The following is a 24761-nucleotide window of genomic DNA, read 5'->3' on the forward strand; positions in this document are numbered from 1 at the left end:
CACAGTAAGCCATGCTATGGCCATGTCAAAATGTGACAGTCACAATTGACAGATGTACGACGAGGCTGCTTCCTTTCCTCATCCTGTCTATGCAGCAACTATCCGTGCGCATTACACCGCTGCTGTTACTGTTTGTTGAAGTTGGCTGTCGCTGGAGATTTTGACGACATAAAAGCCACAAAATAGCCACAAACTCAACTCACATCCGTACGGTGGCCTAGTGCACACATTTGACCACGATGTGTCGCTGCTGTACTAAACACATTTGTGTAGTACAATTTCGGAATTTCGACGGATAACTGGAGCGGAGCTTTTCAGGTTTTGAGGTTTCTTCTGAATAGGTTCATGACAAGGATAAGAGATGATGCTTGAAAGGGGTCCCTTGTGAAAGTCATCTGCACAAATAAAATGTTTTTACAAATTCTACACCCGATCCAGTCTGAACCCATTAATTCAGTAAAAGTGCAGCCGTGACACCGATGCGCTCTCCGTTCCACCATTGCGAGGGATCTTCTTCAGACACGCGTTTTACTATTTACGACGCATTAAGTCATCATCACAGTAGCCTAGGCCATGCTATTGGAAATGTGGTCATGTCAAATTGTGACATGGGGGATTAGTAGTCTACGCCCTGGCTTCGTCGTGATCATGCGTAACTGCGCAGCATGAATGCTGATGATTAGAGATCATGCTTGTCATGTCATAGCACAAGAAAATTGAGGGGGGGGGGGGTAACTTAGGTGTGTAATGATGCCTACACTTACATGTGGTAGGGCTATGTTTCCACTTGCACTGCTAACACTTAATGCACCTGTAGTCTATCTGTACATTCGTGCTGTTGTTCTCTCTCAATTTTTTTTTTTAATCTACTTTATTTTTAATATATTGTTTGAATGCCCTTATAGATTTAAGTTTTTTTTTTTAAATCACTACCAAGTTTTTAATCCACAGCAAAATGTTAATATATTGCCTATTTAACAACCTTTATAAAGGATAATGCGAATGCAAATGGCATTTCTTATTTTACAGAAGCGCTTGTTTGCAGTTTAACCACACGACCGCACCATAGATATAATATAATCGCACGCTTACTTTGTCCTTCCCGTGCCCCGTAGTCATCGCTCTCCGATGGTCCAGTGCAAAGATGGCAGAAGCTCCTCCATGGCCCAGCCGGTTCTTCTGTCACAGATGCTCTGCGGAGATCAGTCCTCGGCTTCCCGTAAGTTTTACTGATGTATCATTGCTGGTTAATAACGGTATATCATTTTATCGAAACTCGCTCAAAAAATGATGTTGCGATCTTAACAGTCAGTCCGCTTATAACATTAACGGTAGCTAGCGTGCTACTGTGCTAACGCTAGCTGTTGATATCTTGATGTTATCAGTAAAAAAACAGTACGCCGAACTAATAATGTATTTAGTTAAGTGGTGTGTGTGCTCTGTTAAGGCATACAGTTGTTTGGGGAAAATGCTAAATATATTATTGAACTTATAACACGATCACTAAACCTAACATTTCCCTGAATTCATCTCATCATGAGTCCACTATGTGGTTCTTAAAATCAAACCCGAAAAGACAATGCTATCTGACATTGACCATGAAATAATCGGTTCTGTATTAAGGGGATTTTTGCTTTATTTTCAAATCAAGTATTGTTATCATTTTAATATTTAGTTCACAAATAGCAATGGCCTTGTTGTCAGTGACTAGAAAGATCTGTCAAACAAATGCTAATGTCACAATGCCAGAGAAGCTCAGGGTTTCTTCTCTTTGAGCCTTTACATTCAGAACAATAGGTAGATGTTGTACAGTGGACCTAGGACAGTAATCAATATATATATATATGATGCTGATAAAATGTGCCCTTCTTAGATCAAAGGTATTTGAAACCTTAAGGCCAGGCTTCAAATATGTTGAATTATGTTTATACTTTTTTCTCTTGTATTGTGTTGCATACTTTGTATTGTGCCCCTTTGTAAAGATCTGTCTTGTTTTATTCAATTACTAAACAGGATTACACATGTCCAAGATGTGACTCAGGATTTATTGAGGAGCTCCTGGAGGAGAGGAGGTCAGTACAAACTAATGAACTGAAATATGAAAAATGTATTTTATTTATTTGTACATTATCAATAATCTCACGTACTAGACTAGACTTAATAGAGATACAATGTTTAAAATGTAACGGTTAACTATTATGTATCTTTGGGCTGCAATTAATTATTATTTTGGTAATCGATTAATCAACCAATTATTTTTATGATTTATCACTTGGCTGTGAAAGGTGTGTGAAAAAGTTTTTAAAAAGCCACGTTTTTGAAACGTTACATTAAATAATCTGTTTATTTTTTAAGTACTACAAATCGTCCGACATTCCAGTCGACACATAATGTCAAATATTTTTTCCTTTGTTTAGTGCTGACAATGGCTCCATGTCTAACATCTCCAGCGGGTCCCAGAACCAACACCCATTTGAGGTTTCTAACTCATTTTTTCAAGTCATTGCCCAATCTGTTTGTAGCTATAAGCCTTTTTAACTGTGCCTCACTCAAAGATATAACAGTCTGTTGGAGCAAATATCATCTGTTTTTATCACTTCAACACAATACCCTATCATTCATACTAACTGCTCATTTGCAGGTTTACCTTTGCCTTTTCATTGTACACATTAATACACTTAAGGATTACAGTTGATCATGTCAACTTTTTTGTGATTTGTTTGTTCTTCTTTTCAGAATGCAGATCAGCACTTGTTTACATTCCCTTCAGGTTATGGCCAGTTTGCCCTGGGCGTCTTTGATGACGGTTTTGATTTCGGAGCAGGCCTTGGAACAGAGGACAACAGAGAAGCTGAAAATCGCAGAGAAAGGGAAACGGCAGCACGTCACAGATATGGTGCCAGGCAACAGAGACGCAGACATGGTTCAATGCGAACAACAGGGTGGCATGAAGGTGTTCCCACATTAGAGGGGTAAGGCTTTGCCAAAACACTCTATTCAACAAAATGAAGTTTCACACTGTTGCTATACTGCCCAAAAACGTCATAGTTTTGCTTATAGGAAGAATATTTGTTCTCCACTCATGGACAAAATGGCTGGTATGCTATTTAATTAACTGCCTGTTTTTATTTGTTTGTTTGTTTTTCTAGAATTATCCAACAATTGGTTAATGGAATAATTGCTCCAACTGCAATGCCAAATTTAGGTGTGGGGCCATGGTAAGTGTCTGGGATATCAAACTGGAATTAAACACTTAACCGATGCTTGTCTATTATCCGTAGTCCATTTTCCCCCCCAATTTAGTATACACGTCGAAGTCAGTTTAAGTGCCTTGCTATTGTTTGGATTATTCACATTATTCACATCACCACTACAGCAAGTGGCTTGCTCAAATACATGCCTCAACCATGCTACTGTACCAGTTCTTTATGAAACTGTGGTAGTGAGCAGAGTTAAGTGTTTAGTTTTACGTTAAAAATAATTGAAATAAGTTGTATCATCTTGGTAGTTTTTTCCCCCTTTGTTTTATAAGATGTGACAATTATTTTCTAGGGGTGTTCTTCATTCAAATCCTATGGATTATGCCTGGGGAGCTAATGGATTGGATGCAATCATTACACAGGTATACAGTATAGCACACTATTAATGCACTTTTGAACTGTGGGTGATTTCAAATGCTTGTTATTTATAATGGACAAAATGAACAGTGTAGTGCAAAGCTATGTATGTAGAGACCCCATCTCTACATACATAGCTTTGCACTACACTGTTCAGTTGTTTTAGCTTGTTATTAGTGATTTAGCTACTGGAGTTTGCAATGCACTGAATGCTGCTAGTGCTGATGTCTCCTCATTCTCCTCATGGGTTAGATCAGCCCCTCTTTCTCTGTCACAGACCAAAGAGTTGTAGTAATAATAATTTGTATACAACTCTTATCTTGACTTGTGTTGACTTTAAATTTGTGCCTATTTTGCCAATTTATTTTTCCCTTTTTCCCCTAGTTATTGAACCAGTTTGAAAACACAGGGCCACCACCAGCAGACAGAGATAAAATAAAAGGTCTTCCTACAATTCAAGTTACAGCTGATCATGTCGGTAAGTATTACAATTTCTAGTGACTTGTCTTGGTGGTGTAAGAGCACAACTTTTGACATACCAAATGTTTCCATCAATGTGAGGATGTGTGTTTTCTATCCCATAGCTTCAGGATTAGAATGTCCAGTATGTAAAGAAGATTATAGTGTGGGAGAACATGTAAGGCAGCTCCCATGCAATCACATGTTCCACAATGACTGCATAGTTCCCTGGTTGGAACAGGTAATCGTTTAATTTTCCCTTTTTGAAAATAAGTTTTGATGTCTGATGGGTCTTGAGACTGCTGTGTATGAATGTACTTGACATGACCAGCACAAATTAACTTAAACTTAAACTAAACTAATGATTAACTAGCAAAAAACAATTTCTATTTAAGATACCATCCATAAGCTTATTGTTTATGGATGGCATCAGGAAAACGTGCAACTGTTTCCAGCCCTGGTAATTTGTAATGCATGACTTACATTTTCCCTGCTTTTGTCCTCAGCATGATACGTGTCCAGTGTGCAGGAAAAGCCTAACTGGCCAAAATACAGCCACAAACCCACCAGAATTATCAGGGATGAACTTTAATTCCCCCTCTTCCTCAAACTCCTCATCATCATCTTCGTCGTCATCTACCCCTCAGTCTTCAAGTTCAACCAGCAATGACAATTCCACTGATAACTCTTAATAAAAACACTGGTCATTCACTCATTGGCTGTATGGAGCTTAAACACAGCAGAATCTCGGGAGCTGTGACCTCCAGTCCCTTAGCTTTGGAAAAGAACATGAAATGTTCTCATGCCGACCATTCGAACTTGGTGGGTTTTGCAATAATACATGAAGTCCGTGTATTTGTACCTGCCCTGTTTGTCCCACCATTGTAAACAACTGACTCAAGGAAGAGTGGAGTCGTACGGAGCAGTGTCCCTGCGCAAAGATGTGAAGGAACAGAGACATTTTACTGAAGCATGATGTCAGCTGTAAAAACAATGGAGTCCAAAGGTAAAAGACTTCAGTCAACAGATCTTATTATTTCTAGATATTTCAAGATTTGTATATTTTCATACATTCATTCTAGCTAACATGCAAAATGTGCAGGTTTTCATTTTAACAAAAACACCAAAAATGAAGTTTTTCATTTTCAAACCCAATTGCTAATGCTTTTTAATCGATTTTGGAACATGCTTGTTTGATAGATTGCACATAAAACTGATGTGTGCAGCAATTGCAGTCTTACCTTTATGGTGTGAAAAATTTGATATCATTTTCCTAATTTGATGAATTCGATTAGCCCATGCACCTTTTCCATCAGTGTTTCGATGCATTTTAAGACATGGGCTTAGATTTTTTGAAAATCTTGTTTGCAGTATCATGTACAAAATGAAATGAAGGTATAAAAATAAATGGAGTGTCAGTGATTGTTTGGTCATGTCATATATAGTTCTATGCAGTTCTTATAGTGTTTGTTTTTATTTAATTGAATTATCTAAACTAAAAGTCTAGAAGAAAAAGTAAGACAAAAGTGTCTTGTGCGTTAAAGTATATTTCTTAAGTCAAATTTGGAACAATCAATTTCACTAATTTCACTTTTCTTGTTATAGACAAAGAATATTCAACAATAAAATTAGTTGTAAACACTAATGAAATGCACTTTCAAAGTTATGTTCAGTTTAAAGCCCTTTTTGTTGTAGACGGCATTAAATCTCTAAACCGGACGTATGCTTTCAAAATTACATCAATGAACTTATACTTTGGGTTCCTTTCATTGTCTGACCCTGTATGGGTGTGTTTCCTTCACATTGTACCTTTAATGTCCTTTTGGGTCCTGGTACAAAGGCCTTTGGTCTACAAAGATGTGAGATTCCAGTTACAAATGGTCACTTTGAGAACCTTGACTTTTCAATGTGCTTTTCCGACTGTCACGTATTCATATGCCAAAACGTATGAAACGGATTCTTCTAATTGGAAGAGTCCATTTGCAAAAAGTGCCATTGAAAAATGTCGACTTTTTCTTAGACAACTGTCATTAATATCGGGTACGTTTCAGTGCCATAAAATATAAAGTCACAAGTTTCACAAATGTCATCTGTAGAGTACAGTAATACATTAAGAAAAACTTCTGAAAAGAAAAGATACAACGAATATCTGCTTTTGCAAATGCACGTTCATCATTATGAGCATTTAATCGTTCAACACACTCATGAACATACACGTAGATCCATGGTACATACACCATGGATCTATTATATACATACACACCATTGAAGTAAGATACACGATTGTTTTATCCGTGACCACGCCCACGGACGTACGTCACGCGTACGTGCTGATGTAGACGTGTGTGCGTGAAAGAGGTGCAACTAGAGGACAGTCGCCTCCGTCCGATTCAGTCGAAGAGAGACCGTCGGTCCAAGCTTTCGTCGCAACATTGTTTCCTTTCGCCAATTTCGCTGTTATTGAATTTAGCTGCCATGAAGTTACTCTTGGCGCTTTGTGCCGTTCTGTTAGGCTCGTGGAGCGTCAATGCCTCGACAGGTAAGAATTTGTGTCAGCCATGTTGTTGGTTACAGGAACAGACTTTGCTCTCAGGGTGAGCAAATCTCTGTGGCGAGCACCGAGTACTAGATACAGATTTTAACAACATTTTCGACGGTGAATTACTTTGGCACCGCGTAAATCGGCATTGTGTCTTTAACCTCACAGCAGTAACTAGAGGTTAAAAGGCCTTGGTTGGTCACTCAAGCCTGACCATACGCTACCTTTACAACGGCCGTTGAATGGCGTTACTCGTATGGCTATTTTGATACAATGTATTAGCAAACCGAATTCCACACGATGAAGTCTACTGTAAATATGATGTAATTTTACTTAAGACCCTCCAATGGCCTCAAACTGATGCCTGCTAACAGAACGAGAGCGGTGACTAGCTAAATTAAAACATGTCCCATTGTTGGCCCAGTTATATTATTGTACTAATATTGATTTATTATAGCAAAGCGTCTTGATACAATGAATAATTCCATTCTAAATCCTCGATTTATTTTTTGATGAAAGAAATGTTGTTGCTACCCTTTCGAGTCCGTACTGAGTCACGTGACTATCCACAGTAATTTGCAACATACGCCTCTGTATGAGCTCTGTTTTTGCTTTAAATGGCGTAATCTTAAAAGCTTGGGGTTTACTTTCTCACACAACCCGGAGGAGGAATTTTGCGTTACAAGCCAAGATGTTGGTACAGTTTATTTTACATTATTGAATAGGTAATTTGTTAGATCGATGGATGGATAGACTTTATTTTGGGACAGTAATTCGTCTTTCACATCCTCAAAACGTGCACACACTTCCATAAAAGCCCAAGGCACATTTAAAACGACATAACGGGACTATACAATGACCAGGCTACTTTACCATACATAGCAAGTACCCGAAACCTTTCTGGTTGTACTACACCAGTCACACTGGAAAAACAACCTCCCACTCCAGAAAAACCTCATCTTTGAACCATAATGAAGTTTGGATCTATGGAGCATTAGGCTTAACGGGCATAATAATGCTTTAAATGAAGTATAAATGGGAAATTAACTTTTTGTGTGTGGGCATCAAAATTACGCATGTACAGCAAACGTATGCGAAACTCACTTTCATCACAAACTCTTAAGATTGTAAAAGCCTATCATCATACTATGATAAAGTTACTTTCTTCACAGTGCACTATGTGCTGACTTTAATGACTCATTTGTTAAAGCATTGTTCTAGCTACTAGGTGATAAAGAATTGAAGATTATAAATAGATATACAATAAATTTACTGCATACTAGAAAATATATATAGAAACATGGCAATATGTAGCTTAAGCTGTAATGTCTGTGGGGCTGATTTTCTAGTTTAATTCCAACAAAGAGTTTTTTTGTTTTGTTTTTTACCCTCATTGATAGAAGCATAGCTTGGTTTAAATCCTAAATATAGGCGCTTAATACATCATTTAGTAAGTGCCATCCTGTAAAATCTCATTTGAATATTAAAACGTTGACAAATGTTGCACCTGATCTCCTTTTTACACACCAGGTCAGAAGCTGAGGTAGTTTCACTTCACATGTTTGGTCTGTTGAAAATGCGCTTTTAGAAAATGTGAAATTCTTACAAAACTGAATTGAACTGATAACACACAGGTTTCCTAAAGATAGTGCTTTTGAAATGGAACTGACTTTGCTCAATCTTTTGTGCTTTAATCTCGTGCTCATTCATTGCCTTGTAACATATCTCGTCTTTTCAGTGCCTTCTCTGCATATGGACAATCACTGCTATTGCTATAATATTTACCAAAAGGTGCTAAAGCAGTGGTTCTCAACTGGTGGGCTGTCACCCAACAGTGGGTCTCAAGCCTTTCCTCAGTAAACATTTTTTAAAAGTATTTATGTACAGAAAAAGTATAGATCCGAGTGTATAGCTTTCTTTTTTCTTGTTTATTTTTAAAATCTTATTGTGTTGGATGGAGCAACATGCTATATTCAACTAGGTGAAAGTAGAGCAGATGTGCATTCTAGGCCTGGGCAATTAATTGAAATCGCAGTCTCTACTTTGGTTTCTATAATCGTCATGAGACTGTATAATCGTCATGTTTACAGCCATCTCTGTGGCAGAAAAGGCATCTAGTTTAGGAGTTTGGACGAGACAATGGGAGATATTTGTCTGTTGAATTATACTGGAAGAAATAATTAGTTAATTTTTGAGCTGAGGTTTGTATAAAAGGTATGTCTTAGTTTATGAATCAGTTATGCATTTGTTTTTATAATGAAAAAATAAAATGTATTAGAAAATCAACATTGATCAATATGACAAAATAATTCAGATTTTTTTTCCATATCATCCAGCCAAACAGACGCCAATCTGAGGGTAGTTTTTGCAGGAGGCGTGACATACATCCTCCGGACAGAGTCGGCAAGACTGTTACTCCAGGGGAATGTGTGAATTCTGTAGTCTGTTAAATGTATTTTCCATATAGTGCACACTTCTGTTAACAAAATGGCATATTGTGGCACTAACAGCGTCTCTAGAATTTTTATGGTGCAGCCTGCCACACAACACCCGTTTCACATGTCGCCCCATCCGCTTACCCCATGCTAAGATGGCAGCCTTTGGTGCTAAGGGAGTAACACCACACTGACCCGGATCTGCGTCTAACTCAATTCAACAATAATTTGTGAGGAAAGTACAGTATTTTGAATTATATTATTACAAGTTCATTTCTTATTTGGGTCAGGGCTTGTCATCCCAGGGTTGTGGTCGGTCTCAACGCCATACCAGTTGAAAACCACTGCTTAAGTCAGGGTTTGTCTTGTGTTTCTTGTGTGTCTTTGTTACTCTGTTACCGCCAGCACTGCACACGATGTCACTGTTGGGACAAGTGACCGTACTATATTTAATATTGAACTTTGAAACCGTAAGTGGAATGAAGGTGACCTTTGGTAATGGCATTGACTGAACCTTTAGCCTAAAACCAGCTGGCACGGAGTCAACAGGGCATTTGTTTACAAGTACAGTTTGTTGCACTGACGTAGACGCCATTGCTCCATTAATCTATAAGCGTAGCTCACGTGTTACTGTTCAGTGGTCTTGTTTCTCTTTTATCAAACATTGACCTGGGTCGGAATCCAGCTCACAGCATGTCTTTAGCTCAAAGTGTGAGAATGTTATTTTTCTACGGACCCACCCAACAATAGCTTAAGATCCACCTGGCCACCCACCAGCCTGAAAACAAAGAGCAGGAAAACGGTCATTAATGCAACCTCAGTTCCGGTTGAGTCCAGCTTTTGATCCTCTGTGGGCTAGTGCGTGCGCTGTCATTTGCTTTGTTTGTTCATTCATTGACGCTTTGTTTTGCACGCTTATGGTTTCAATGCTTTTTTTTTCTTTCTGCCATTTTCATCTTTTTAATGTGCTTTTATTCCCACCCATTTGTGATTTATTAATGTCTTTTTCTCTTTTCTTTTTGCTTGCCACCATTCTTCTGTTTCTTCTTTTATCATCACTCACCACTGCTACACAACAACAACAAAACACCACTGTGTTTTCATTTGGCCTGTGTGTGACTCTCACTCAGCCGGCTTCATCAAGTCGCCCCTGTCCCAGCTCAGGTTCACTGACGGTGACGCAGAGTTGCACTGTGAGGTGATAGGAGACCCCATCCCTGAGGTGCAGTGGTGGTTTATAGAGGGGGAGGAGCACAATGAGACTTATACTCAGCTGTACGACGGGGCATGGGATGAGCGCGTGCACATTAATGCCACATACATAGCCCACGCCACTAGCATCATTCACCTTACTAGCCTCACCCTCAACGACTCGGGGACGTACGAGTGCCGGGCATCCAACGACCCGGACCGCAATGAGCTGACGAAGACTCCTAGAATCAAGTGGATCCGCTCACAGGCTAACGTTATTGTCATTCAACGTGAGTGGCAGCAAGCGCGGCACGAGCGGCTGCTGATGAATAGTACCATGCTCCCCACTGTTATACCCCCAACCCATAAGGAAGCCCCTCAGCACCCGTAAACTCCTGTAGTAAACTGCCTGCCTGGGGGAGGGAGAGAGAAGTGGTCAGGAGGCGGCCCCTTCACCTGTCCCTTCTGACTTGTCCCAAATCTGATTCCTTTTTTAAGCGAATCATTGCTGTGGGTATTTGTCAAGATAATGCTGGCCATATGGCTGGAAAATGATAAACTGTGAACAAAATAAAAAGTTTGGAAGCTACTGTTTGCACAACAAACACTGGCAGTCTTGTATACAAAATATCAGGACAGAAGGTTGGAACTCGCTGAAATGCTTGTAAAACCATTATGCGCCTTCCTGCCTTGTGGTCCAGTGTTATCTTGGAAATAAATGTAGCTAGTTAATGTTGCAACTTCTGCATATGTTTATCTTTGTATCTGCTTTCCCTTCTTGTAGATTGCAACTCCTGTCCATCCACCCAAACCTCTCCCGAAGACCCACTTCGAAAATCCCTGCTATTGTGTGTTCTACCATTTTGTTTTCTTCTTTGTAGGGCCCATCATTACCACTGACCCCATGGAGGTGGTGAACCAGACCTCCGCTGTGCTCAGCTGTAACCTGACCGGCTCCGTCCAGCCCATCAAAGGCTCCCACTGGACCTTTGATGGGAAAGTTATTGAAGATTCTAAGTCTGAGAGCGAGAGCCCTTTCACAAGTCTTCGGTAAGAAGCACACTAGAGTACATACTACAGTATATGTTCAGACTGTCTTAGTTTGGTATGCAAAGTTTACCAGCAAATAAGCCTGTTTGTTAGACGACTGGAGTACAGCACGATAAGGTAATGGGTAAGACTAGGGCCCGAGCAATATCGTGGGCCGATATCTGCCTTTTATCAGCCGATGTCTCTGGAACCAAAGGTGATGGAGACTTCCAGCAACCTCCTTGGCCTCAAAATAAAAAAATAAAAAATAAAAATTGTGCACCAGTTTGTTCACCTATTTTATGTATTTTATGTTGTAGACTTTTGTGTATAATTTCGTCTTTGAAACAAGCTCTTTCTGAAGTACCTACTAGACATGAATATATAGCGCAATCGGCCGACGGCCATGCCAGCCCCCTTCATATCTGTATCGGTATCGGACCACAAAAATCCATATTGGTCAGGCCCCTGAAGTATTTACACTATTGATCCACCATCCTGTTTATGACTTGCCTGGAAAGAAGTTGATTTCAATAGCGGAACTTACGCAAGCAAACAGGAGGCCGAGTAAATCGGCCAAGGGCAGTCAGCTGCGTTATTAGCGGTTTTGCGTCAGTATTCAAACAAACATATTCAAACTATGAATCACAAAATTCACCTACCGCTGATGTGCTTTTGGTAGTTTACCGCTGATTAGAAAATAGCTCTCGGCGCCCCCATAGATTGTTATTGAGGGGACTTCCGCATCCCAAGAGTGACGCTGCTCGCGAACAGCGCGTGTCCGCTAATGAACGTTTCTGATTGCACAGGCTCGTTTCAGTTTTGCAGCAGCAGCAAAAGCTGATATGGCCGTGTATAAAAGATACAGAGGGGTATCATTCTGGATGCCAGGCTAGTCTATGACTGCCTCAGGGCCCGGGGACAATATAATCTAGTTGGATGTTGCGGCTGCCCGATTAATCTGATTTGAAATCACAAGTTCAATGATTGCAATTATTTATGTTGTTGTTTATGTGTGTTAAGTTCATTAACCTTTGCACGCAACAAAACCTCCTTGTGTTTAAAACCTGTAGTCTAGGATAGACCTCGGAACACAAATGTTCTGAAATGCATGTGATTCTTGTAGTTTAGCAGTTCATATTTCAGTTAAACGCTAAGGCTCCTGGACAAGCTTAAAATGTGCACTTTCATTATTCATTACACTCAGTAATTGGATATTCTTAAATTGAACAGTCCGATTATAGCCTGGCTAACGCAAGACTAAAATCACAAGTGATATTTAGTCTGGGGACCACCAATTCATTTTCTCGTAGGAGAGGTGTGGTTTATGGGGCGCTACGAATGTCTATCATGCGTCTGCACGTGGCCACAGCCAATCGTATCCGATGACGTATGACGTACCCGCTGTAAACTTTCGAGCTAAACTATTTAGAACACGGCCTAAAACTTGATCGAAAAATAGCGTTGCGTCTGCTGCTGTCATGTTTGATCCGTGAATAAACGTTGTTTTTTTTTTATCCGTAAATTAACGACAAGCTTCCGTATATCGAATAGCGCGTCATCATCCTGCCGTCCCTTCTCGTTCTGTGATTGGTTCCCAAATCCATGCGAAAATTTCGGCCATGGTCCCCAGGCTGTTGTGCAGTTCGATATGATTCGAGCGCACACAGCAGCATGGCGTTAGCCAGGTTAGTCCTATTAGGTAATTCTCAACAAAAATATCTAATTTTCTGACTTTAGATGGGCCTTTGCTCACCCTCTGTCTTTTTATGCAGATTTTTTTTTTTATCTTTGCTCCTATTTATCACGGCAGATTAGTATCATTTTCTTTACGCGGTCTTCAGTACTCTTCTTGGATTGCTACACCCCCTTTGGGAACTCCCCCTTACTGTCTTTAGCCGCAGAGCTCTAGCCATTCTGTGGGCATGTTTTGTGGGGATCCGGAGCATGCAGACGTGCAGCTTTGCTGGTAGTCTTGGCAGCGGGGATAAGCGCTGCTAGCACAGTGCTCACATGGCCTGACCTTAATTCCCCATTAGAGCAGCCCTGTACGGGGACAACAACACCAAACAAAAGTGCTATTGTGATTACGGGAGGAATTTGAACACTCTGGTGGCATCAATGGGCCGTGTATTTCCTGCTTTTGTTGTAGATTGTAGTTAAAACACACATAGATTTTTTTTTACCTGTTACTGTTCCATGATCCAAGCACAATAGATCAAAATAACATACACAAATGTGTATGGGTTTGACATATATTTTCATTAGTTGTGTGCAGCAGCAAATCTACAGGTATCTTGATTTTGTGCATGAATAAGTTCAAATCTAATCCTAATGGTTTTTACTGTGCTCTTGGCTGTGTAGTTTGGAGAAGATCACATACCATAACGGAGGAAAATACGAATGTGTCTTTGAGACTGAACCACCAGTGCAGAAGACCATTGAAGTCAAGAGTAAGTCTTTAATTTTGCCTTCAATGGTTCAGGTCTTTGTTTTCCAACACAATTGCACATGAATGAAGAGGTGCTGTGGAGCTGCTTTTTATTGAACGTGTTGCATGATGACATTATTCTTAAAGATAGTTTCAGCACTTATAAGTCTGTTTCTTTCACTGTTGGTATTGCATGAGGCCATTGTAAAATGGTGAATAACATAATTGTTTATGCACTTTAGCTGACCCACACGTCTCTGCCTACAAGCACTCTGAGCATGGTAATGAGAACGATAAAGTGGTCCTGACCTGCGTGAGCCACAGCTACCCTCGGCCCAAAGACTGGACTTGGCAAAAAAAGGACGGCGACCAAGTGGTTAGCATTCTATATTGTGTGTTTTTATTTTTTGGGGGGAAGGGGGCAATACAATGTATTAAATTAAAGTAAAAGACATAATGTCCTTGAGTGTTTAGAAAGTGTGTTTCTACTGTTTTTCTGACATTTTTTTTATGGAATCTCAAGGAAATTTCAAATGGCACCACCAAGTATGAGATCAAGAGCACCACAGAGAAGAGCTTGCTGACCATCCACAGCCTGAGCATCGAAGAGGATGCAGGCGTCTACATCTGCATGGGCTCCAATGACTACGGCACAAAGCAGGACGAGATCCACCTGCGCGTCCGCAGCCGCCTGGCTGCTCTCTGGCCTTTCCTGGGCATCGTGGCTGAGGTCATCATCCTGGTCACTATCATCTTCATCTACGAGAAGAGGAGAAAGCCTGATGAGATCAATGACGGTACATATCCCAAAAGCTACTGACCTGATCCTGTCAAAATATTGGTCTCTAAAAACAGTAGCCTGTGAAATAGGCCTTTTAAATTACATTTGAAAGTCACATTAAATGAGATCAGAATATCTGAAAAGGCAATAGTGTATAAAGAATGGAAGAGATAAAAAATGCCATAACCAGTATATTTTGTATTTGTATAAAAAGGAAGTGCAGTACTGTGCGAAGGTTTGTTAATGCCATACATAAGATGTGATGTAACTAAAATAGTTTATATAAATCTCTGCAGTGGCAGGAGGAAACTAGTGCATTGGTTAGTGTTTACGTGTTCACTGTTTTTGGTGTTTTTGCTTAATGCAGTGGTGCCCAAAGTGTGGCCTCCTCAGACCAATGGTTTACACTATTGATCCACCATCCTGTTTATGACTTGCCTGGAAAGAGTCAAGTTGATTTCAAAAGCGGAACTTACGCAAGCAAACAGGAGGCCAAGTAAATCGGCCAAGGGCAGTCAGCTGCGTTATTTGCGGTTTTGCGTCAGTATTCAAACAAACATATTCAAACTATGAATCACAAAATTCACCTACCGCTGATGTGCTTTTGGTAGTTTACCGCTGATTAGAAAATAGGATGTGAGATGTGTGAGACCAATGGTTAGTGGTTCTCAAGCTTCTTGTTGAATTTACCATATCACCAGAGATGGCAGTTTTTACTCATTCTACGCAATTATCACCTCAGAAACCAATATTTTTGTCTGAGAGACAGCTGCATTGAGTTACCAAGTCTAAATAAAGGTGCGAGACAGGGCTAACACCTATATTAAATGCATCCAGTTGAATGTTTTATTGTGTTGACCACCGGTTTGTAGCCCTCAATACTGTACAAACATCAAAATGTGTCTCTTGTTGAAAATAGTTTGGACACCCCTGGCTTAATGCGTTATGATGCAGTTTAAACCTTGATCTTAACATTTACGCCGATAATTTGTGCCATGGCGTACAATGTGCACAACAAAGGTAAAAGTCTTTTTAAACGTTTTCTAACATTCTTTAATACAGGGTTCCTGTAAGGTGTTAAAAGTGTTACATTTGCCGCGATGAGTCTAGGTTTACATTTTACCATGAAGCTATTTGTCATTTCTCCCGGCCTATTTCACAGGGGCTGCAGTTGTTAATCTCCCGGTTCCATGGAGAGCATATCGACGCAAACGTAGGATGATTGGCTAAGAGGAAGATTGACTGTGAAGGTGACAAATCAGAATAGTGTTGAAACCAGTGGGTCCCACAGATTTCTACTGAGACTATGGGGAAACTGGCTTTCCTAGCGAAAATATTTTTTGTGTATAAACTTGTTGGAAACAGTGTAAGACACTACAGATTGTGCAACACGACTAGTTATAATATTCTTCTTATTAAAACAATGAACTCTTGACATGGAAAAGAACTGCTGGCAGTGTAGTGGCTCTAAAGAAGCCGTGCGTGTTTGAGGACAGAGCGCATGTAGAAGAGGGAATAATGCAGCTTCTCTCCTCCGAACATAATGACTAGAGTTGGAGCAGTGGTAGTTGATATGTTTGGATATTCCTCTTTGGTTGAGGACAAAATGAACATTACTGTGTGAATGGCAGAACCTTCCCTTGCGTTGTGGTCGATGTGCTCTATACAGTAAGTCTGTTAGTCTCAGGCATCGATTTGTCAAACCAGTTACGCAAACAACAAGATTATTATCTGAATTTTCAAGGCAATACAAACTCTTCACATGCACGCAATGTGACACTTTTCTTCAAGCCGGTGCAATCTCAGCACATACAGTAGCTGCGTCATCTAAAATTCATCACAATGCACAGTTAATTTTGGATGATGATTTCTGAGAGGGGACTCTCCAGACCGCCCGCTTTTTAAGTCTTAAACTTGCCTTGTTCGCCTCTTCAGAAACCCTGTTATTGACCCTCTCAATGCCTTTGCACAGTACTGTTACTTGCCTGGTGAGAATATTCATATCAACAGATTCTGCTAATCCCATTTCAATATATTCAACTTTCAAAGACTCTTAACACTCTGTGAATAAGCCAAGCACTAATGCCACAGCACCAGTACCAGTCTGTACTCGGCGAGTTGTTAAAATGCAGCCCCACTGTGGTCATTTCTAAAGCTGCTGAGGTGATGCATTTGCCTAATGGAGTATGAAGCTGCATGCAATCTGTATCAGTCCTCAGTCACTTGCTTTTATTATTGTTTCTCTTTTTATTTTATACCAGTCAGGATTTGGCAGCATCTACCTCTGTGCAAATGATATGTTTTAGCAACCTTTTATTTTTTATTATTTACTTTTTTACTTCTCTGTTTGCTGCTGATTTTGCATTTTGGTAAGTGGAAAAAAAACTGCATGTCAGACTGAAGTGGTTGAGCTGAAATGATCGCGTGGAACAGCTATGGGAGTCTGGACTGCTTTCATAGTCGCCACTTCTTGGAGAACTGTGATAAAAGATCTGGTCACTCTTTCACTGGCCCTGCTTCTGTGGTTGCACTTCAAATGAATATTCTCCTGTCGCTAACAACATGAGCCTCACGCCAATGAAAGAGTCAGTACGGCAGACTCGTGTACTGGTTTGGAAGGTCCCTCCATAGGTCAAACGTGACAGGCTTCAGATTTCTGTCTACTGCATGCCTTCTGCATCGTGTACAGTATGCATGAGAAGTGACAGGATCATGGTATCAGGGTGTTTTACCATTTGCCATTCTCCATTTGGTCCTGGAGATCCAGCAGACTCTGCCTGCCTTTAAGCCTGTACCTTGTTGTGTTTACAATTGAGCAGCACACCGCAGTACATTTCAAATTGGCATTGATCTATATGCTGCCCCGGCAGCGTTCCTTAGCTCTTATGTGCATTTGCTTGTATTGCATGAGCCTTGTTGATGCTGCAGTAAACACTGTAAGATTTATTAAGTATTTCAAGCTCAACTTTCATACACAACTTGTGCCATTAGGAAAAGGTGGGCAATGGGCATGCTTCAGTTCATGTTTAGCTGATTTGGTCATAACCTTTACCTGTGGTGCAGAGGATGTTCTGTTATAACATTGCTGCTGTCATCTGCCGGGGAGAGCTGGGGCATGCCTCCGGGTTTCTCTCTTTAACTTCATGGTGTTTGTTCTTTTTGACTCAAATTAATATCATTTTTTATTCTTGTTTGTTTGCTGTTCAGATGACGACTCAGGCGCTGCTCCTCTGTAAGTACACCTACGGCACTGATCGCCATTTGAATTTGTATTTTTGCTAACTCAAGTTTGATGTGTTTGTAGAAAGAGCAACTCTAATGCAAACCACAAGGATAAGTGTGTGAGGCAAAGGAACTCCAACTAAAACCCTTTAGGTTCGTATAATGTTTCCACCATTTTGTTAATCTCATGAGCCATCGTCTGTCTCTTTAATTATAGACCTTGATCTTATGTGAAGGCTCTTTTAGGATATTGAACACATTCACCTGCAATATTTGTATCACAAGAAGTCACACTATAACGCCAAAATCAATCCATGATCCACCTGACACTTCTGGATCGAGCCTACAACAAAAATTTGCCAAAGTATATTTTTTGTTTTTGTTTTCTTTTGGCTCTGATTTTAGTTTTTTTGCGTTGTTTTTGGAACTATTTGATTAAAAATAAAACAAATGAGTTAAATTTTATTTTTATATTTAACTCAACTATGTGGGTTGAGTAAAATATATCATTATCGCAATATCAAATTAAGTTATTGCTGTCCTAGAACAGGCTTTGTGCCACTCATTGAAGTCCCAAACACAAAAACATCTTGTATTATACTTGTGTAATGATTTAGCTCTGTGGTACGTGCAGTCCGTACTCGATGTGGAAATCAATTTCCTCATTTCTTCATTTCCCCACAAAGATATCATAGGCTGTCTTTAGTACATTCTAGGACAATATGCCCAGGCTGTTTCTTCTTGTCTCTGCCATGTTTTGTTTCTTTGAAAAACCAGCATAGTCTTCGTCTGGAAGCCATTTGTCTCTGCATCCGCCTATTCCGTGTTGGTGCAATCCATGCAGGCAATGATGAAATTGGTTTTATGGACAGTAGCTACCACTACACTTTTTTTTCCTCCTCTTTCTTTCCTCGATAAGCAAAAACACTCTTCCAAAGAGCAGGCGTCACATTTCTACCTGGAGTTTTTGTTTTCCATGCAGTGCTTCTCTTCTCTCAAAAAAAAATGTGTTTCCTTTTTTTCACCAGATATTTGAAGATGTCCAAATGACTAGGAATCATCTGTCGTGTGGCACACTAATGTGCACCCTGCAAATCAAAATACCTTTCTGTGCTTGGGTGTTGATGTTTAAAAGATTTTCAAGTTCCTTTCTTGCGTTTGTTTTCTTCTATAATCTCCACATTGTGCAGCCAGAGGCCATAGTAAGGTCCATTTCTTTATGGCAAAGGGGTCAAAATTGCATGAGTTTTAACTGCTGTTGTTGCAAGTGTGTGTTTGTTGTAAAGCCAATAAATTGTCCACACAGGGGTATTTCAAAGCTCCTGTCTGCTCTGATGCTCTGCACTGCCCCCTGCTGTCAAACTAAACTCTGGTCTGGATCGGCTCTTCTCTGAATCCAACACTGCCACTTTACTCGCTCTGAGAGGCCAGTGCTTTAGAACCACTTTATTTGACCTAGCAACATTTCACCCTCAGATTTTTATACTTGGCCTTAACGCACAGCATTTCTTTAAAGTTTTTATTTGTTGCCGCTATTTAAACATTATATTAAATGCAGAAATGGCTGATAACTCAATGTTTGTGTTTTGCCATATTTTAAGGTATGCAAGATATTTGTCTTGTAAAGCTTTTATTTTGAAGTTTGAAGTCACACTTTTGTCACTTTCATAGTTTTTCATAAGGACCAAGTGCAAAAGAAAACAAACTTTTGCCTTTGTATGCTACAATACTTCTACTACTGCACTGTTTAAACTACAGCTGTAAAACTTTTGTCACCAAATGGACTGAGACAGAACATATGTTTGTGATTGTTGAAAACCGTGTTCCTTCACTGTGTAGACAACTCAGAAAGCCATATGTTCCATTTAACCTGAGTAGTTTTGTGATTGGATGTTACCATACTACAGAGTATACCAATAAAGTAAAAAGAATGGATAAGAGTTGTGAACATGTTGTATATTATTCCAAATGGAATATGGGAAATCATCTGTATGACATGCACAATCTGAATAAAGGTAATGGATTTAACTTTGTGTTCTATCATTGAAGGGTGAAAAGGGGCCAATTCAAGGTTTGGGCTGCTTCTGAATTCCTCATATAATAGAAAATACATGTAGGATTTATTTTTTCCTTTCTGATGTTACTACTCCATAAGAACCAATGAATAACAAGCTACAGAAAATGTAAATGTCCATTCTATAGGTTTTGCGTTGTTTATTGGTGGTTCTGGGTCTTGTAGAAACTATGGGCTGATAAACAACATCGTTAATCGCAATTTAAAAAATGCAGCAATTAATCGATCGCCACATTATTTGATGATCGTGCTCAGACAACCAGTGCCAGTAACTTTACCAGGAGTGGATTTGTCTCCATGGAGATGTGGCTAAAGTCAGCAGTATTTAAGGGTTCAGTAGGTTAGTACCTCATCCAAATCCATTTTTTGATCACCCACTGCAGAAATGGCATTTTCTGTGTCGATCTCAGCGCCATGTTTTGTATTGATGACAACAGCATAGTTGAAAATGTTAGTGTGCCTTTAAATACTTTGTCTCACTCAGTATTACATTTACAGCAGACAATGAAGCAGAATGTTTAGAATTGCCCAATCCCCATCATTTCTGCAGTTTCAGTGATTTTTTTTTTAAAACCATAGACAAATATTGTAATATCGTTAATCGCAATTATTTTGGCCAAGATAATCGTGACCCCAAATTTCATTATCGTCCCATCCCTAGTAGAGACAAGCAAATTAAAATTTGATATGACATACAATTATCAAGGTTTTATATATATATATATTTTTTTTATGTATTTAATAAGACAAAAGTCATATTCTGAAGAAGGAGCACAGGAATTTAAATAATATTGCCAATGGTAAACTGTTTAAAAAAAAAAAAAAAAAAAAAACCTTCATCTTCACCAAGACCTGGTTCAAAATGAGCCACAAGACAACTTTTTTTTTTTGAAGACCAACATCTTTAAAACCATGTGATTTTTGAAGATGCAAGCAACTAGAAAACATCCCAAAATGTATGTAAGTAGTAAAATGTCTGTATATTACACTGTTTTTGCACAATAACCACCAAAGCAACACGTGGCTTATTTTACCCCACTCTCCCTTACTACGTAGGATGAATGAAGGCTAAAGCCAAATAGTAACAGAGGGGAAATTCCACACGCCATCTTTTTTTCCTTGCAGAAAATCTGTTTATCGAGTTGCAACGTTTCGACCCGAATGCGTCCTCCTCAGGAAGCATGCTGAAATGATATATATTTATTCCCTTGCCACTAGATGCCGACGTTTTTCCACGAGTTGAAGCAGCAGGCCGGTGTGCTGCACCTACACACGCCTCCAGGGGGCAGTCTGTAACCAGGTTATGGACTGAAGTCGTGGAGCTGAACTTTCTGGTTACTTTTACCAGTTCTATAGGCTTACTGTTAAAAGTTGCCAATCCAGTTTTAAAATTGGCCTTTGCCAAGTTATTGCACGCGCTCATGAAGCTCCCGCCTCTCACGCACGCACGTAGGCTACAGATAACCAAGGTGCGGCCATAACAGGTAAAGTCCGGAATGAGATCGTAATTTGAAGAAAGCAGAGGCTGATGATGCACTGAAACTCCCGTCTCTTGTTGGCGCCGACGCCCAAGTCCACGTGGGAGTGGCTGTCTGTGTGCACGTGGGATGAGCGAGGCTGAGGACAGCGAGGAAGAGCGCTCAGACTCCGGTGCGACTGGACGTGGGTATGGCCGCGAGATGAGGGGGCTGAAGCCGGGGGGCGGAGCTGTGTCCATTGCGCGCACAAACTCCAACAATGAGCTTTTGCTCCTGCGAGACGAGTCCAGTGGCTCAGTGAGCAGCGGGCACGGGCGGCATGTCCGCGCGGAGCACCCAGTGTCAGCGGCGTTAGCAGACGGGGCCACCGGAATGATATGCAGTAAAAACGGAGACTGTGGAAGGGAGCCCACCAGTTCAGGCAGTCTCTCCTCTCTCATCTCCCGGCAGGAGAGGGGCGCAGAGGCTGAGGAGGCTGAGCGCATAGACATGGATGGTGCTGTCACCTCAACGGGGCCCCTCACTCAGGGGCCCGGGACCGAGGTCAAGACCAGCGCAACTGACAAGAAGGACTCCAGAGTTTCCTTCTCCACCACCCCGGGCGGGAAAGGGCACTTGTCCGACCAGTCCAGGAACTCCGTCTCTTTCTCCAAAGCGGAGGAGATTGTTGCAGATGATGGAGAGTCGAGGAACAACCAAACCTACATGCAGCGCCAGTTCAGTTCCATGCTTCAGCCTGGAGTTAACAAGTTTTCCCTGCGCATGTTTGGCAGCCAGAAGGCGGTGGAGAAAGAGCAAGAGCGCGTCAAGTCCGCAGGAAACTGGATCATACACCCATATAGTGACTTTAGGTGAGTCGAGGAAGCAATGGATGGTCATAGGATCCATAACTCCAGAAAAGTTAGACTCACAGGCTCCTCTGATACGGTCTCACTAATTAATGCAAAGGGACCGGAAGAAGGATAATATGGAGGAATTTCAGCACCATGGTCAGCTCTACTTACCTGAGTGTAATGAGGCAGAAGCGTCTTGTTATATACCTATAGGCTATTATATATATTAGAACTATTTGAAATAATATTTTGTCTACTTTTAACTGCGGTCTGAGTAGTTCTGAGATATAAGTTTAAACAACTCATACGAAATGTGTAAAATCTACAAAAGCACCATGTAGTGTACAGATGGTTCGAGGAACAATAATATGTGAATTGTGAACAAAAGGAAAAAGAGGGCGCTTCATGGACCTTTTTTTGCTTTTAAATAGTATGTGAATAACTGAGTTTCAACAAAAATGTCAGGTAGAACTTCATAATTCTAAGGGGATGATTTTTCATTCAGTTATGTGAGCGAAGCAAGGTTCCACAAATCTCCACAATATCCATGTGAAACAAGGGGAGTTCCAACACCATTCATTGCTGCACATGCACAACTAAAAATATGTTCCTTGTTTTTGCTCGTGGTTTAGCCTGGTGCGTATTGGACGACGCGAGGGGGGACTTGAGACACTAATGAAACCAATAGTGTATGTCGTAGGTCTGTTTTGCCTGATGCACTGAGAGATATAGAAGGTAATAGCAGTCGGATTTGCTTTCAGTGGTTAGAAAATAAAAAAAAGTTTGACTATACTGTATGTTTGGTACTGGGATTGTGCGAGTAAAATAGAGTCCCTTTATGTTTCGTAAGCTGGATTTATTTGTAGGACCTGGCAACCCTAAGTGCTGGGCTCATTCAGCTTGAGAACCAAGACAAAAACTGTATAATGTTAGTCCTGTAAAAATTGTATATTAACATGTTGACCTCACACCTGGAGACACAGATAGGTAAAAATCTAACATACCTTTTTTAACCACAAACCAAACATTAGAATGTTGTCACGTAAAAGGAACATTCTTTCTTAGAGTTCTGTCCTGTCCATCTCAATATTAAACTATAGGCTCTTTAGAATGTAATGTCACATGAAGTCAACTGCCTCAGCAATGTATATGTTTCTGTCACCTGTCCTAGGTTCTACTGGGACTTCAGCATGCTCATGTTCATGGTGGGCAACCTCATCATCATCCCTGTGGGCATCACCTTCTTCAAGGAGGAGACCACCACGCCCTGGATCATCTTCAATGTTGTCTCCGACACCTTCTTCCTCATCGACTTGGTCCTGAACTTCAGGACAGGGATCGTGTTTGAAGATAACACTGAGATCATCCTCGACCCCAACAAGATCAAGCAGAAGTACTTGAAGAGCTGGTTCGTGGTGGACTTTGTCTCCTCTATCCCCGTGGATTATATCTTCCTCATCGTGGAGCGAGGCATGGACTCGGAGGTGTACAAGACGGCCCGTGCACTCAGGATTGTGCGCTTCACCAAGATCCTGAGTTTGCTGCGTCTGCTCAGGCTGTCCCGACTGATCCGCTACATTCACCAGTGGGAGGAGGTACGCGCCGTGCACTCACACACTCACGGTCTTCATATTACATCATGTATTCCATTACGGGAATCAGATTCGGGGTTTGAATAAAAGTTTAGCCCTATCTCTGACATTTTTGATCTAGAGTTCAGAACGGTTTAAGCCCTGGTTTATTCCGGATTTAGAGCTGTGGCTACTATCATCGTGCCTTACCACCACCGAGTATGGAGGTAAAGAATAATGACAACAGTGTAGCTTTGAGACGTTGGCCACACTTGTAAAGCACAAGCGTCAGCAAAAATGACAGTCTTAGCTATTCGTCCAAATTCCTCTTGATGAGTTTTTCCTGATTCAGACATGGTTTAGTCCCGGTTATACTTGATCGTGACCTTGTATACACCTGGTGTGGTCCATCTTTAAATCGGTGGCCGTCCTGTTGTTACTCTCTGTATATACTTTTATAGACAAGACCATGGTCGTCTCCAAGACTCCCAGTTACTGCAGTTTGAATATGGATGTGTAGAGTCTCACGAGGTCTGCCTGCCTCACACACATGGACCTTGAATAAGTGAATATGGAATCAGGGAAAGCCCGTCTTTGTGTTGGGGGAATTAGTGAACAGCAGGAGGTACACAACGTGATGTGCACTCCCACTTTAATGTGCTCAATATTTATTTCCCTTATTTTCCCCAATTTTCCCTTGATTCAGTCCTTCTGCTAGCATCCTAGTTTGAAGAAATACGTTGATATTTAGTTAGTTTGAGTGGTCTTTCAATTGGTTATGGCTGGCAACTCTAGTTTCTTGTTTAATCGCTTGTCCAATAATCATCTTAGAGTTCATTTGAGGTGTTTTGGGATTGAATCTGAAATTCAGTGGAAAGCATGCCAATCATTTCAGTTTTCTAGACTCGGTGAACATAGTTTTCCAGGTTGGAGACGTGCGACTGTAAAACACCTGCTGCTGATTCAGTGCAGTGAGAGCAGTGTGTGAACGTGTTAATGGAGAATCTATTTGCATCAGGATCAGAAAAGTGTGTCAAAACTCATTTTAATATTGCCGTACAGTATTGGTACGGAAAAGGATCCATGAAGGGATGTGACAAA

At 40.6% G+C, this 24761-nt stretch overlaps 3 protein-coding genes across 3 annotated transcripts in view; all 3 read left to right on the plus strand.

Moving 5' to 3' along the window:
* The first annotated feature begins 1119 nt into the window (after positions 1-1119).
* On the plus strand, positions 1120-5470 carry LOC306976930 (E3 ubiquitin-protein ligase RNF126-like). Its single transcript, XM_079575060.1, has 9 exons — positions 1120-1219; positions 2014-2072; positions 2418-2478; positions 2737-2972; positions 3150-3218; positions 3553-3622; positions 4002-4095; positions 4202-4317; positions 4583-5470. Exons 1-9 carry the CDS (start codon positions 1145-1147, stop codon positions 4766-4768), a joined length of 966 nt encoding a protein of 321 aa, XP_079431186.1. The 5' UTR covers positions 1120-1144; the 3' UTR covers positions 4769-5470.
* Positions 5471-6411: 941 nt separating this feature from the next.
* Positions 6412-19711, plus strand: bsg (basigin). Its single transcript, XM_079574702.1, has 8 exons — positions 6412-6615; positions 11123-11291; positions 13635-13723; positions 13944-14077; positions 14225-14498; positions 17690-17714; positions 17787-17857; positions 18733-19711. The coding sequence occupies exons 1-7, from the start codon at positions 6552-6554 to the stop codon at positions 17845-17847; spliced, it is 816 nt and encodes a 271-aa protein (XP_079430828.1). The 5' UTR covers positions 6412-6551; the 3' UTR covers positions 17848-17857; positions 18733-19711.
* A 1618-nt stretch (positions 19712-21329) lies between these two features.
* hcn2b (hyperpolarization activated cyclic nucleotide-gated potassium channel 2b) overlaps positions 21330-24761 on the plus strand; it is a 46450-nt gene continuing 43018 nt past the window's right edge. The window contains exons 1-2 of the mRNA XM_079574671.1: positions 21330-22107; positions 23261-23684. Coding sequence (XP_079430797.1) covers positions 21386-22107; positions 23261-23684 — 1146 coding nt within the window. The 5' untranslated portion in view covers positions 21330-21385. The remainder of the gene's footprint in view (positions 22108-23260; positions 23685-24761) is intronic.

The sequence above is a fragment of the Gobius niger genome (assembly GCF_951799975.1).
Source record: "Gobius niger genome assembly, chromosome: 17".
Lineage (NCBI taxonomy): Eukaryota > Metazoa > Chordata > Actinopteri > Gobiiformes > Gobiidae > Gobius > Gobius niger.

Coding starts and splice junctions, on each gene's coding strand:
- LOC306976930 (XM_079575060.1), top strand. CDS start 1,145: ATGGCAGAAGCTCCTCCATGGCCCAGCCGGTTCTTCTGTCACAGATGC. Junction 2,073..2,417: donor GAGCTCCTGGAGGAGAGGAG/GTCAGTACAAAC, acceptor TCCTTTGTTTAG/TGCTGACAATGGCTCCATGT. Junction 4,318..4,582: donor TAGTTCCCTGGTTGGAACAG/GTAATCGTTTAA, acceptor TTTTGTCCTCAG/CATGATACGTGTCCAGTGTG.
- bsg (XM_079574702.1), top strand. CDS start 6,552: ATGAAGTTACTCTTGGCGCTTTGTGCCGTTCTGTTAGGCTCGTGGAGC. Junction 6,616..11,122: donor GAGCGTCAATGCCTCGACAG/GTAAGAATTTGT, acceptor TCTTCTTTGTAG/GGCCCATCATTACCACTGAC. Junction 14,499..17,689: donor GCCTGATGAGATCAATGACG/GTACATATCCCA, acceptor TTTGCTGTTCAG/ATGACGACTCAGGCGCTGCT.